The sequence below is a fragment of the Pipistrellus hanaki genome (genome assembly GCF_964339955.1).
Source record: "Pipistrellus hanaki genome assembly, chromosome: 16".
NCBI lineage: Eukaryota > Metazoa > Chordata > Mammalia > Chiroptera > Vespertilionidae > Pipistrellus > Pipistrellus hanaki.
Genome location: NC_140518.1, coordinates 17,625,088 through 17,640,407, shown reverse-complemented (window position 1 = coordinate 17,640,407; position 15,320 = coordinate 17,625,088). Strand labels below are relative to the sequence as shown.

Sequence of the window (15,320 nt, the reverse complement as noted above, 5' to 3'; positions counted from 1 at the left end):
ACATGAAAAACAGAATCAATTCTTTTATTTATTTTTAAATATATTTTTATTGATTTCAGAGAGGAAGGGAGAGGGAAATAGATAGAAACATCAATGATGAGAATCATCAATCAGCTGCCTCCTGCATGCCCCCTACTGGGGATCAAGCCCAAAACCTGAGCTTGTGCCCTTGACTGTAATCGAACTTGAGGTGCCTGTGGGATACTCAAGGGGTCATGGCTTTGCAGCTCAGAAGAAAATCCAGTGTGGTGACTGCAGCCTGGAAATGGTTGAAATGGCTGGTTCAGGGACAGACAATGGAAATGAAGCCCTCAAAGAAAGCAATTTCTAGAAAGGTAGAAGGAAAATCAGAAGGTTCTTTTCAGCTAGAGACGTATTAAGTAGTTGTATTGCTATTCTCTACTACATAAGAGGCTCTATTCTAACTGCTGGTGATAGGGCAAGGAGCAAAACAAAATCCCTGATCCTACATAGCAGCTTATGTTCATCGTAGTTGGAGGAAAGACAAAAAAGTAAATATATAATTCGGGCACTATGACCAAAAATAACAGAATATGAAGATCCAGAATGATGGAGGGGAGTGAGGCTATTTTAGATGAGGTGGTTAGGAACTCTGTAAGAGTTGACATTTGAGCAGTGACCTGGATGAAAAGCAGGAATTAGCCATGGGACATCCTGGGGAAGAGTATTTCAGGCAAACCAAATTGCAAGTACCTGAAATGAAAGGGCCTGAGCTTGGTAGGTTCAAACTCTGGTGAGAAGGCCATTGTGGCTAGAGGACAATGATCAAGGGAGTGGTAGAGATGAGGTAGGAGGGGATAATGGGGGCCAACTCATTTTAGCCATGACAGAGATTGTGTTTTTTTAAAGTAAATTTATTTATGTTAATCCTCACCCAACGATAGTTTTCCATTGATTTTTCAAGAGTGGAAAGGAGAACAAAGAGAAACATTGATGTGAGAGACACACCAATTGGTTGCCTCTCGCACATCCCCTGACCAGGGCCAAGGATTGAGCCTGCAACCAAGGTATGTGCCCTTGACCAGAATTGCATCTGGGACCCTTCAATCCATGGGATGATGCTCTATCCACTGAACAAAACCAGCTAGAGTGGCATTTGGTTTTTATTGAAAGGTTGACAGCAGGGGCATGCCATGACCAGAATTACATTTTATAAGAATCTGTCTGCTATGTGGAGTATCATTTATTGGGTGACCATAGAGGAAATAGGGAGACCAGTTAGGAGGCCATGGCAGTGTTGAGAGAGAGAGAGAGAAAGAGAGAGAGAGAGAGAGAGAGAGAGAGAGAGAGAGAGAGAGAGAGAGAGAGAGGATGGTGGCTTGGACTGGAGTGGTAGTGGTAAGATGTGGTTGGGTCCAGAAACATTTTGAAGCAAGAACAAATGCATTTTGAAACAAGAGTAGAAAGATTTGTTGAATGATTGAATATAGGGGTGTTAGACAAAGAGTAAAATCAAGGAAGACTAAGAATTGGGAAAACAGAGGAGTGGGGATTTGGTGGTAAGGGGAAAAGAATCAAGAGTTCAATGTAAAATGTTAAGTTGGAGATGTGTTACAGAGTAGGATAAGTACTTTGATGAAGAAAGTACTAGAGAAGCTGCCGAATAGACCTTTGGATACAGACCATGAAATAGGTGTTAGATTTCTACTAGCATAAATGTGTCTTTTAAAAACATTTATCTCAGATGAATAAAATAAAGGGTCAGATCTGAGTCTCAAACTGGCAGATTATGACCTCCAGCATAAGCCTATTTCACTCTCAGCAGAGTGATATCCCCAAAGGGGTGACAGAATTTGGGTCTTATTCTGGGTGAAAAGAGATTCTTAATGGGCAAAAAAAATCTTAAATACAATGGTGTGTGGCCTTCAAAGCTCAACCCTAACAAAAATCTTATTCCTTAATAGTTTCTCTCTCATCAGGAAGAATATAAATGTAATTAACTAGGAGGGTGCTAATAATAATAATAATAATAATAATAATTAATAAAAAACGGTTGAAAAACACTGGCCTAGTGCAAAAACATAGCTTTTGGGTATCAGATAGTCCTTTTATGAATTCTGACTCTACCATATGTACATGGTACTTAAGTTCTCTGAGTTTTATTTTCATAATTTAAATGCAAATAGTATTATTGACCTCAGAATATTTAGGGCCCAGCCAGTGTGGCCCAGTGGTTGAGCACTGACCTATGAACCAGGAGGTCATAGTTCAGTTCAGTTCCTGGTAAGGGCACATGCCTGGGTTGCAGGCCCAATGCCCAGAGTGGAGTGTGCAGGAGGCAGGCAATCAATGATTCTCTCATCTCTCTCTTTCTCCCTCCTCTCTGAAATAAAAAAAATAATAATTTAAAAAATAATTATTAAGAAGACGAAATGAGAGGACATTCCTGGCCTATTGTAAATGACTGATAATACTAATTTTCTTTTCCCTGTACTCTATTTCCCCTTCCCAGAAAAAAAAAAAAAAAAAGATTATTATGGTTAGGGAACTACAATAAACTGGACAGGGATCTTTCAACAGGGAAAATGATAGACTTAAAAGCTTGTTCAAGGGGAAAAAAACACACAAAAAACTAGCAGGACAAAAGGCCAGATAAATATTGGGGTGGGGGTATAAATAAAGAGGTAATTTTTTAAAAAATATATTTTATTGATTTTTTACAGAGAGGAAGGGAGAGGGATAGAGAGTTAGAAACATCGACCAGCTGCTTCCTGCACACACCCCACTGGGGATATGCCCACAACCAAGGTACATGCCCTTGACCGGAATCGAACCCAGGACCCTTCAGTCCACAGGCCGACGCTCTTATCCACTGAGCCAAACCGGTTTCGGCAAGAGGTCTTTTTTTTTTTTTTAATATATTTTATTGATTTTACACAGAGCGGAATTGAGAGGGACAGAGAGTTAGAAATGTCGATGAGAGAGAAACATCGACCAGCTGCCTCTTGCACACTCCCCACTGGGGATGTGCCCGAATCGAACCTGGGACCTTTCAGTCCGCAGGCCGACGCTCTGTCCACTGAGCCAAACCGGTCCCGGCAAGAGGTAATTCTTTTTTTTTTTTAAGAGGTAATTCTTAAAGCCTCCACTAAAGGCTCTTAGTTAACAGTTGGAAATCACATCTGAGCAAGAGCACTCCGGCATCTCATTTATATTACGCTGGAACAGGGACCCGAGGAAGGGAGCCCTCGGTAATGGTGGTGGGCTTGGAATCTGAACATCTGGGTGTACAAAAGGTTGAACAATTGGGGGGGGGGGGGTATTGGGGAAATTCATTATGGTCAATCTCTCTTTTGAAATAGCCAGCCAGTACACTTGTTTTGGAACAATCTTCAGTGGCACGGAACACACTTATAACGTAAGCACACCACAAAACAATCTGAAGCCATTTTTATCAAATGTTGTATATTTAGGTAGGAAAGATACAGTAATCTCTGAGGTGGGATTTCTTTTTTCCAATATTAATACAAAGAGCTTGTATTGCTTTTACAACAAGAAAAGTTTGTATTACCTCCCCGCACCCCTAAAGAACCACTTGGTTTTGCCACTTACTGGTTTAGCGGCGGGACGCCCAGATTTCCGAGGACCCACATTCTAGCTCTACCCCATTCTCTCGGCGGGTGTAGCCCCGGAGGTCTGGGGCACTGGAGAGGCAGACCGTGGAGAGGCCGCCGCTGCCTCCAGGCCAGCGCGGTGTCTGGACCGGAGGACCTGCCAGGGGATCGCGTGGAAGAAGCGGCCACACGCCCGCCGGGAAGCGCTCAGAGCCAGAACCCTCCCCGCTGATTACGCACCGGCGTGGGCACCAGGAGGAAGGGGCTGGACCCTAGCTAGCCTCGGGAACGCGGAGCGCGAGGAAGGCGGAAGGCCTGGGGACGCATCCAGCCGCTTTCCTTCCCAAACTCCAGCCCCAGAGTAGCCAACAGGGAACCGCGCCAGCCCGCGCGCCCGGGAGCCTCGGGCAACTGACGCGAGGTGGGGGTGTGGGCGGGGCCTCATGCGCGAGCTGTGATTGGAGCAAACTGCACCTCCCGGGGAGAGAGGGCGGGCGAGCCAGCGAGGGATGCGCAGAGGCGGGTGATCAGAGCCGTCTCCGTGATTGGCTAGCAGCGGAGTGAACCGGGTGCTGTTCGGATGATTGGCAGGCGGTAGATAGCCCTCGGAAACCTCCTTGGCTTCGCCCATTGGCATCCTGTGAGAGTAGGCGGGACTGGTTCTTCGTGTGGTGCTGATGATTAGCTGGCGGCTGAGAGGGTGTTGGGAAGGGAGAGGTGGGGGGGCGGTGGCTGCGGGGGAGGGGGGGCAGTGACTTCATCCTTGTCATTGGCTGCTGAAGTGAGTGGGGGTGGGACGAAGGTCCCGAGACTGCCTAGGATTGGCGGGCGCTGGAGTGAGTGACAGGCAAGGGGGCGAGCTGCGCGACCAGCGGTTTGTTTTTCGGAGCGTTCCTGAGGTGGAGAACGGTGGCCGGACGGAACGACTGCTGGACCGAGGGGCTAGCGGGCGGGCGGGCCGAGCGGCGCAGCCGAGGCCGCGCTGGGCCGAGCCGAGGAGCGCCGGGGATGTAGCGAGCCACCCTGCCCATGCCACAGCGCCCGGTCGCGGGCGGAGCCGGAGCCGGAGCCTGGGGAGGCGGCGGGGGCCCCGAGCGCAGCCCGCGCCCCCCGCCCGGAGCCGGGCCCGCTGCCGTCCCCGCCGCCCGGGCCCCCGGCATGCAGCTCCGGCTGCGGAGGTGACACTCGGGCCCGACCAGCCGCCGCAGCCATCGCCACCATGGGTGAGTGTCGCCACCGCCCCGGCCTGTGCCCGCGCTCCTTCGCGTCGCTCCGCCCCAGGATGAGTGAGGGGAGGAGGAGGACCCTGGGCCGCCGCCTGACAGGCATGGACAGCCCGCCCGGCCGGGGCTGCGAACTGCCGGAGCCCGCCCGCCCGCTCGGCTTGCGGCTCCGCGGTCGGGGGGAGGAGGGGTCTGGCTCCCCCCGGCCCGCCCGGGCGGCCCAGGCCGGCGGAACACACTCCGCAGCCTCCTTCCGGGCTGCGCGGCGGGCGCATCCCGAGGAAGCAGCGGCGGGATGGGGGCCCGTGCGCGGCGGGGCAGTCCGCTCGGGCCCGAGCGAGCCGGACCGCGAGCCCGAGGGCGGGCGGGGGAGCCAGAGCGCAGTGTGGGGCCCGGGCTGGAGGTTGGTGCAGGCCCAGCTGCTGTTGTGTCTTTTCCTTGATTTGCTTTTTTTTCCTGCCTGTGTCATTTCCTTCCCTTTGCTCACACTGGCCGGTCTGTGAGAGTTCCCGGGGATTGCTCTGGAGCCCTGTGCGCGCCCCAGCGCAGGGGGGAGGGCGTGCGGGGAGATAGGCTGGGAGGCGATTGCCACGGCAATCACTGTTATCAGCAGCGCGGTGGAGAAATGCTAGCTGCTGCACGTAGATTGCTGGATGTTGGGAATTGGTCCGGGCCCGCCAGTTATAATTCACGTCCTACTTTTTGAAAAACCCGGTTGCAGTGTTTTGCATCATTTTTTTTTAATCTTACGATATCTCTGGAATTATATAACTTTTAGAGAGAAGCATTCGCTGCACAAAAGAACCGATGAAATTATTTCCTTTTTATCAATATTTGCAATTTCTGTTGTGAAGATGTAATCAAAGAAGAGCTTTTAATTCCTTCCACTCACACACAGCATTTGAACCGAATTATATATATTTCATGTCCTTTTTGGTAACTTAGAACTATTGGACTAGATCAAGAAGCAAATAATATTTTAGATGTACTTTGCTTGTCTTGTTGGACCAGTTATTGTAATACTGTTGTGTGCAATCCCAAGTTTTTGGAAGTTTTGGTATTGTCCTAAATAGTCAAGGAGTATACTTCAGTGAAAGAATCTTTTGCAAAGCTATTCATTGCATCTGTGAAGTGCCCCGTGTGAAGAGGGAGCATTAATGTTTGCTTTGCCCTATAGCAAGGTCAGGTCATTTTTGTAGGAGGTTAAGTGTATGCTGTGTCACATTGGGCAAACACTCTGTAGTGGCCTGTCTTTACACTGACTTTGAATGAATTGCCTTGTTCTATTCCAGGCTCCCCCTCATACAGTAAGGAATGGGTTGCTCGCTTGGGGACTTGCTGTTTCCTTTCCATGCTTTATTTCTCCTGTGACAATAAACAGAAAAGGAATCCAATAAGGCCTGGTATTTAAATACTTATTGAACATTTACTGTAAATGGAGCCCATAATTCTTCTTGTCCTCCTTAGGCTTCAGATATTTAGCTTGTGTTCTGGGATTTGATGATTGCATAAATTCTTTGATTTGATTTGTGAACCTATATTTGTGATAGTCTTCCTAATAAGTCTTTGGGGACAGTCTTAAGTCCCAAAGGGGAGTGTGAAATACTTGAGGGTGTGCAGACCTCCTCCTCCCCACTTTCTTAACTGCTAAACTAGTTAAACCCAGATGTGTTGGCTTTTTCTCATTGTCTAACATAAAAATATATGTCAGCTTTGGCTGGTGTGCTCAATGGTTAGGACACCAGCCAGCATATCAAAAGATCTAATTCGATTCCCAGTCCAGGGCATGAACCTGGGTTGCAGGTTTGACCCTAGGCTCCATAAGGGTGCATATGGGAGGCAACCAATAGAGGTGGCTCTCACTCTTTCCCCCTCCCTCCCTTCCACTCTCTTTAAAAATCAGTGGGAAAAATAGCCTCAGGTGAAGATTACTAAGTAACGAAAACAAAATACTTGTCAGCCTGTTTTCACATTTCAAACCATTTTTCAAAAGTTTATTTTAAGTGTGTAGATCTATAGAGGGGCTAGTGATGGGGAGGAAAGGAACTATATAGCTTTAGTCTAGAAACGCTCCCGCCCCCACCCCCCAATCCCCCCAGCTCAGCCAAAAAAAGAAGGAAGGTGAAAGGATTGAGAAGTATGGATTGGTAGTTACAAAATAGTCATGGGGATGTAAAGTACAGCATAGGAAACATAATATCATTGTAATAACTATGTATGGTGCCAGACAGGGAATATTGGGGGGAAACAATTTTTTAAAAATATATTTTATTGATTTTACACAGAGAGGAATTGAGAGGGACAGAGAGTTAGAAACGTCTATGAGAGAGAAACATCGACCAGCTGCCTCTTGCACACCCCCCACTGGGGATGTGCCCGCAACCAAGGTACATGCCCTTGACTGGAATCGAACCCGGGACCCTTCAATCCGCAGGCCGACGCTCTATCCACTGAGCCAAACCAGTCCCGGTCGGGGGAAAAACTTTTTAAAGTATATGATTATCTAACAATTCTGCTGTACACCTGAAGCAAAATAATGTTGAATGTTAACTGTAATTGAAAAAAATTTTTTTAATTTTAAAAAGAAAAAAGGACCAAGATCTCAGTGTCTTCTCATTTGTCCCAGTATCAGTTTTACATGAAAAAACGAGGGAATTAACTTGCCTGGTGGCTACAGTATATTATTAGGCAAGGTGGTTTAAGAACCACTGCCTGGCTTTCCTCAGCCTTATACCATTCTCTTTCCTTTTTATAGATAACCTTGACTTGCAGAGCTAATGCTGAATTTTCCTAGAACCTGGCTCTTTAATTTGCTTTGTAGAGGGTTCAGTAAGGATACATGCATACTCACACATACACTGCCTCTCTTTTATTTTTTTATTTCTTATTTTTAAATATATTTTATTGATTTTTTACAGAGAGGAAGGGAGAGAGATAGAGAGCTAGAAACGTTGATGAGAGAAACATCGACCAGCTGCCTCCTGCACACCCCCTACCGGGGATGTGCCGGCAACCAAGGGTCCCGGGTTTGATTCCTTGACCGGAATCGAACCCGGGACCCTTCAGTCCGCTGAGCCAAACCGGTTTCTGCCACTGCCTCTCTTTTAAATACTAGTTTCCATTTTGGTAATATTAATGCTGAAAATTCAAATTCCGATACTTCTTGGTTTACTTTAGTTAGTTGCTATAGTTCTAAATAAACTTAAGGGTTGATATGAGAGAAACATAGATTATTAATATTTTCATTACACTCATTAAACTTGAGCCCAGTGAGGAAAGGACTAATTTGAGTCCCTGCAGGTTCTTTGACCAACAGCTATATTTTCCTGAGCTGTTCTAAACCCCAGACTCAAGTCTGTTTGACAACTTGGGCTGCTACTAAAAATGTCAGATTTTATATTGGCTGCTAGCCCCAGTAAATTTCTAGTGGAAACTATACTTATCCCTGTAAGTATTCTTTTTATTTTGACTTCGATACTATGTAGTTATTTTAAAAGATTGGGATTGACTGGTCATATTCTCTTGGTCATTCTAGAATTCTCCTAGTTTTTAGTAATTTAATGGCAAATTTTATTACTAATGCTTGAGATTAATTCAGGCATTATTTGGACTTTTAAATAAATGCAATCTGAAACTTAGTGGGAAGTATTACTGAAAAATATGTAACAACTTGGAAATGTTACAGGAAACTAATGAACTGAGTCTAGGATTAAGGATCATGTGGTTCTGGTTTGATAACTTGGTTTGAAGTCAGAATCAATACGATTTATAGACAACTTGGAAATTCCCAGTTTGACCAGTCTCAAATTAGTTTGGCTAAATCTCACCACCTATGCAGACTCTGAATAGTTAGCAACTGTTTTCTTTGAAATTGGGATCGAGATATAAGAAACTGATATGGCAATGTTACAACTAGATTTCTAATATTTTATTTTTTAAAATATATTTTTATTGATTTCAGAGAGGAAGGGAGTGGGGGAGAGAGAGAAATATCAGTGATGAGGAAGAATCATTGATTGGCTGCATCCTGCACCCCCCTACTGGGAATTGAGCCCACAACCCAGGCTTTTGCCCTTGACTGGAATTAAGTCTGGGACCCTTCAGTCCGCAGGCTCTACCCACTAAGCAAAACCGGCTAGGGCTAGATTTCAGATATTTTAAAAAAAACGACAGCTGAATTTTAAAAACAGAATTTTAGCCATTTGTAAAAAGTAAATATCTGTCCAGTTGAATAACACTTAGGGAATAAAATGATAAGAAACAATTTTCTTGGTAATATATAAGCTATCCATTTATTCTTTGTCCATTTATTGTCATTTATATGTCAGATGAAGAGTTAGGCCCCATACCTAAATTTATCATGTCCTTAAGAAATTATTGTTAGGCACAGTAAATCAGAAACATGTAAACAAATAAGTGTAATGAGGTGTTGTAGGTTGTACTTTGTCAAACTGTAAAGGTACACAGGAAGGGGAGAAATCAATACTGTGGTTTTGGGATTGACATACATAATCCTATAGTCAGACCTTTAGGTTAATTTCATTAAACATTAAAATATGTAGTGGTGAAATATTGATTCTTATGAGGAAGCAGTGGCTTACTTTGTAATATATATTTTTACATTTTGAGCCACCAACCAATATGAAGGGCTCTTATATCCCAAAAACAGAAAAATAAATACCAGAATTTGACTTTGAGATCTAGTAAAAGTTCAACCACATCCTTGAAGGAAGAAAGTTCATAGTGAATTGAGGATTGGGCTGTTTTTGCTTATACTTAACTATAAAATGATGTTTGCCTAGGTATGGACAGGGTGGAGACAGTGGGAATATGTGAAATATGTAGAATAAGATAGTAAAGTCTGACTCAGAGAGAGTCTGAAGTTCAGGATCTCCTGGGTGAGAATTGTGATCAGATGATCTGGCATAGTAGGGTAGAGTGTTGGCAAGATGAAGAAATAACAACATTAGTTAAATGAAGAAAAATATTTCAGTATTACTTTGGAGATTTGCATATATGGAGAAGAGTGTGTCTGACATAGTAAACAGACATCAAAAAGGACAACAGTGTTTACCAAAAGACATGGTTCTTCTAGAAACTTTTCTGGGTTTTTAGCCAAGAGAATTCATAAATGGGAGTGCCTTAAGATCCAGCTTTTAGGTAGAGAAGCAGATGTAGTTGGGTCTGGAAGTGAATTCCTGATGGAGCTAAAATAGAGGGGTGTGTTGCCTGGTAGCCCCCATATCGTAGGTCAGAGTATCTGGAGAAGAAGTGTACACTGGCAGCTAATTGTGTATAGCTTTCTGCTTGAGACTGCCTAAGAGTTTAAGCCTTGTTTCATAAATCCCTTCTTTTCTATTTTCTATGAATACTCTTCCCCTCTAGATTCTTAACTTCTTAATCTCTAGAATCAACTTCTCTGCTGCTTCCTGGTAGCTTTTAAGTGTGTCAGATCACCCCATCCTCAGGAAATCTCTTCTAGGTTATAGCACACTATTACCTGCCTCAACTTGTTCACATGTAAAGTTCACAAATGAATTAATTGTTGACTTCTACTACTTCCAGCTTTCTTTTAATCGCCAGCTTCTTGATTCCCTTTAAAATTTGTTTTCTCCCTCTACTACTCTATTGGATCTGCCTAGTTTACATCTGCCACTGCCCTTCTTTGCTCTTAACTTCTGTGGTGTCACTATTTGTTTTTTCCAATCTTGTTAAAGGGTTTTTTGCTAACATACCTTCTTCCTCCTCTTCTCTATAAGGATTACAGTACACTGAGGATTAGTCTCTTCTCTTCCCCTTTACCTCTCACTTGCTTTTATGTCCTTTCTCCTCCTCAGTCCATTTTTTAAAAATATATTTTATTGATTTTTTACAGAGAGGAAGAGAGAGGGATAGAGAGCTAGAAACATCAATGAGAGAGAATCATCCATCAGCTGCCTCTTGCACATCCCCTACTGGGGATGCGCCCGCAACCAAGGTACATGCCCTTGACCGGAGTCGAACCTGGGACCTTTCAGTCCGCAGGCCGACGCTCTATCCACTGAGCTAAAACGGTTTCGGCCTCAGTCCATTTTTAAAACTCTCCTTCGTAACTGGAGCAGCTTGCTTTTCTGAATGAATCTTTATTCTGTTAATAATTATGTAAAAACCTGTACAACCTCTTGCTCCTTACACTGTAAAAACATTTTTTTTTACACGTGTGTTTATGTACCATGGTTTGTATACTGTCTGATTCAGTCTCTATTTGTATAACCTCGTGTTTCTGTGTTTATTCTTTGAATACCTTGAAGTATCTGTCAAAATTAATGTATATTATGTTATACGTTAACCATTATACTCAGTAAATGGTTATTATTAATAAAAATTCAGGAATAAAATTAAGTATTAGGGTAGATTAAGTGGCTTTAGTCTTTTCCTATTGACCTTTTCCATTGATGATAATACTAGGCAGCATTTTTTATAGCATTACTAAGTGTTAGGTAACATGACGGATAATTGTAAGTTTGTTTATTTTCTTTTAACTCTCACAGCAGCTCTGTGAAACGATGCTTTATGTTCTCCATTTTACAGATGAGGAAATTGAGGTTTAGGGTGAATAAGTGATTTGTTCAAGGCCTGCTTAAACCCAGGTCTTTCTGACTCCAAAGTTCATTGACTGCTGTAATCTAAGAAAGCGGCAATTTGTTTTCAAAAGTTTTGTTTGTTTTATTTTTTAAGGAATTCCATACTGGAGTGATAATTCAGTTAAAATCTCACTCCAGGAAGAAATGCCTAAAAGTGCCACTTGATTTACTTCCGTCTTTATCCATGCTCTGTTTGAAGTATCAGTTTAAAACCCTGTCTGCCTCTAGCAATATATTCAACTTTGATACAAAATCAGATTCCACCTGGCCAGAGTGGCTCAGTGGTTGAGTGTTGACCTATGATCCAGGAGGTCATGGTCCGATTCCCAGTCAGGGCACATGCCCAGGTTGCGATTTCAATCCCCATTGTAAGGCATACAGGAGGCAACCGATCAATGATTGTCTCTCATCGTTGATGTTTCTCTCTCTCACCCTCTCCCTTCCTCTCTGAAATCAATAAAAATGTACATTTTAAAATAATCAGATTCTATAATCCTGTTCCACTTGCGTCAGTTGTCTGGATTTCAAGAGAGAGTGCCATACCATCGCTCTAGAGTTTAGTGTATTCTCAACACTGGAACTACCAAGCAAGTTTACCCATTAAGTAATGCAAGGAATTGGTTAACTTCCTGGAAATAGAATTTGTCAACCTGATAAACCAGCTCTTATAATAGCATCATCTTATATAGAATTAAAAATGACGTATGAAGTCTATTTGTCATGGATTTAACTTAAAATGCATGTGTGTGTATTTACGTCCACTTTGGTTTAATATCTGAGTTAAGACAACTGAAATTCTCAATTCTAAGTGTGGTTACCTTGATACGGAAAACTCCATACATTCTGCTGCTAGAAATATTGTTGGATGCCCCTGTGAAAACACCTACATAGTCATAATCCTCCTTATATTGATCACAATTTACTGTTACAGTTGGCCCAATTTTATACATACATCTTTAATAGTATATAAGCCAATTTAATGTATAAGCCTATATATATGCCAAACTTCCTAGCCTATATGTTATTATCTACTTTTTAAATCTTGATTAGGAGGTTAAAATACAAATAAACAAATATCCAAGCAGTTCCCTTGTTTGAAGGAGCCTATAGAAATAGAAAGTTGTTAGAAAATGAGATAATTGATGGGATATATGTGTTTGAATTTTAACAAATGTCTTTCTGTAAATACCAGCTTTCTTCTCACCTCTTTCTTTATCCCATTTACCCCATTCTTTTGGTACAGTTGTATCATTCTCATGCATATTTTTATAAATATGTATATTTTGAAGTGGAATTAGATGGGAAGCTACTCATGTTTTTCCTGCAAGTTTTTTTATTTTTATTTTTATTTATTGCTTTTAGAGGTAGAAAGGAAGAAGCTGGGGAGAGAAAGAGAAATATCATTTTGTTGTTGTTGTTCCGTTTATTTATGCATTTATTGATTGATTCTTGTATATGCTGTGACCTGGATCAAACCCAAAACTGGAGCATATTGGGACGACACTAACCAACTGAGCTACCCAGCCAGCCAAGGCCTCAAATCTAATTTTACTGTTCTGAGCACACAAACTTCTTCAAGGGCATCCTTCTCTGGGGTCATGTAGGACACCTGAGCAGATTTGGTCTAGGAAGAGGGGAGGACCATAGAGTGCAGTTTTACTTCTTATACTTCATGCTGTTCTTTCCTTCCCACCAGGCATTAGAATATTTCCAAGGGACAGTGATAAAGGGCAGAAGATAGGCACTGCCTTTGGGTGGAGTCTTTTGTTCTTGATTCGTTTAAGGTGTGCCCCAACTCTCCAGGTGACTCACTTGTCACCAAAGCAAGTATAACAACTCTGTCCCTCATGTTCCTTTCCAGATCAACAGATTTGTTTATTTTTAACTCTCAAATGCTATTAAGTGGACAGGGAGAATTTTTTAAAACATGGAATTTGGCTGGTTTGGATTCTAGAATTTGGCCAGTTGTCTTAAGTACATGAGAACTCTAGTACTTTATGCTATTTCAAGAAAAGGGGTTTGAAAGCAAAGTCAGTAAAAAAGAGACAATACATTGCTTGGTCAGTTAGGGAAGAAAAACAATAGAACTGCCTTTTGACTTCCCTATGGGAAGCAGAAGGCCTATAAACTTGTGAGGGGTTGGGAGGAAGGTATTCAAAGGCTAGGCTTGTAAAACAACTTCTGTTCAAAGCTACTACCTGAGATCCTTGTTTGGTATCTTTTAAAATGTGCTCTCCTACATATGATACTTGAAGAATAAGTCTGTGACTGACTGTTCCATAATCAGCTCTCCATGAATTCATTTTTCACTCAGTACCCTACTACACTATGCCACGTTGTTCTTCAGTTCTCCAACTTTCCATCTATTTTTCCTGGTTGAGTTTCTGTGACATTGGAAGAATTGCTGTTTGAGCACCTCCCTTGCCCCCAGTGAATGGGTAAATGTTGCTGCCTATGATCTGATTAGAGAACTATTAAGAATCCATTAAAATTCAAACTGCCATAGTCTGACCTCAGTTACTTTTCAGAGAGATTTCAGAGAGGAATGTATATAATTATAGTTATAGAGCCTCTCATTTTACCTGGACAGAACTATCTGAGTATTAGTCATATAATTTGTGAAAGTACTTTTCTGGTCTGTACTAAAGTATCTTAATCCATGTGCTCTTTTTCACTGTAGATGAACAGGAGGCATTGAACTCGATCATGAAGGATCTGGTGGCCCTCCAGATGAGCCGGCGTCCCCGGGTGCCTGCATATGAGACCATGAAGAACAAAGACACGGGTCACCCAAATAGGCAGGTACGTGTGGCCCTGGTAGAATTAACAAAATTTGTTGGAGAGGAGTTTTCAAATAGGAAATATTTGAGAAGCCAAGAATATGTACTTTTAAGTGGTATATGTCACTTACCACTTACAAGATTATGAAAAGAAACCTGGCTCAATGGTTGAGCATTGACCTTTGAACCAGGAGGTCATGGCTCTATGCCTAGGTCAGGGGTCCTCAAACTTTTTAAAGTGGGGGCCAGATCACAGTCCCTCAGAGAGCTGGAGGGCCGGACTATATGAACTACTAATTCCTACTGTAACACCTCGGCTGCGCTCACTGCCCAAAAAACCTGGCGGGCCGGATCAGACTCCTCTGCGGGCCGCATGTGGCCCGCGGGCCGTAGTTTGAAGACCCCTGGCCTAGGTTGTAGGAGCCACATGCCTCGTTTGTAGGCTTGATTCCTAGTAGGGTCATGCAGGAAGCAGCCCACCAATGATTCTCTGTCATCATTGATGTTCATATCTCTCTTTCCCTCTCCCATCCTCTGAAATCAATAAAAGTATACTTAAAAAAAAAAATAGATTGTGAAAAGAATCACAATCTGGAATCCCAAAGCCTTGTGCATCTAACTTTGTGTATAGTGTTTCATTTGCAAAAAATGAGAATAATTCTTTTATTTATTATGCGGACAGTATTTATATAACTTTTCTGTTTTTTTGGCCAATATTTTATCCAAATTTATGATCCCAAACTCAGAAGACAGCTTTACAGTATATACTCAGGAAAATTTAGTTAATTTTAGTATTAGCTTATATAAAATATAATTATGAAGGAAATTTTATTTAATAAAATGTCATATAATATATTGTAAAGGTAATAATGAGTGAGTGATTTTATTGTTGTTGTTTACAGTTATTTTCCTTTATTAACTCAGATAGTTGAGAATGCCTATTTTATTAAGAGTTGTGTGGTTCTTTAAGAAAAGTTTTTGTTTTTGTTAACATTTAAACTTACGTGCTGAGAACCTTCTCATGTGCAGTGTCATTTACCTCCCTGTTTCCTGGGTACTTTGGCCTGCAGGAAGGAATGAATGATGGGGAGCTTTCTTCCCTAGTGGTTATCTAGCACT

The 15,320-nt window shown here is 42.5% G+C and overlaps 1 protein-coding gene across 2 annotated transcripts in view; it reads left to right on the top strand.

The window, feature by feature from the left end:
- Positions 1-4,523: 4,523 nt before the first annotated feature.
- Positions 4,524-15,320, top strand: part of MAP3K3 (mitogen-activated protein kinase kinase kinase 3) — a 61,322-nt gene continuing 50,525 nt past the window's right edge. Inside the window, exons 1-2 of one of the 2 annotated variants that reach the window (XM_084863779.1) lie at positions 4,524-4,798; positions 14,102-14,223. In XM_084863779.1, coding sequence (XP_084719905.1) covers positions 4,795-4,798; positions 14,102-14,223 — 126 coding nt within the window. In that variant the 5' untranslated portion in view covers positions 4,524-4,794. The remainder of the gene's footprint in view (positions 4,799-14,101; positions 14,224-15,320) is intronic. The other variant, XM_084863778.1, reaches the window with a different exon arrangement.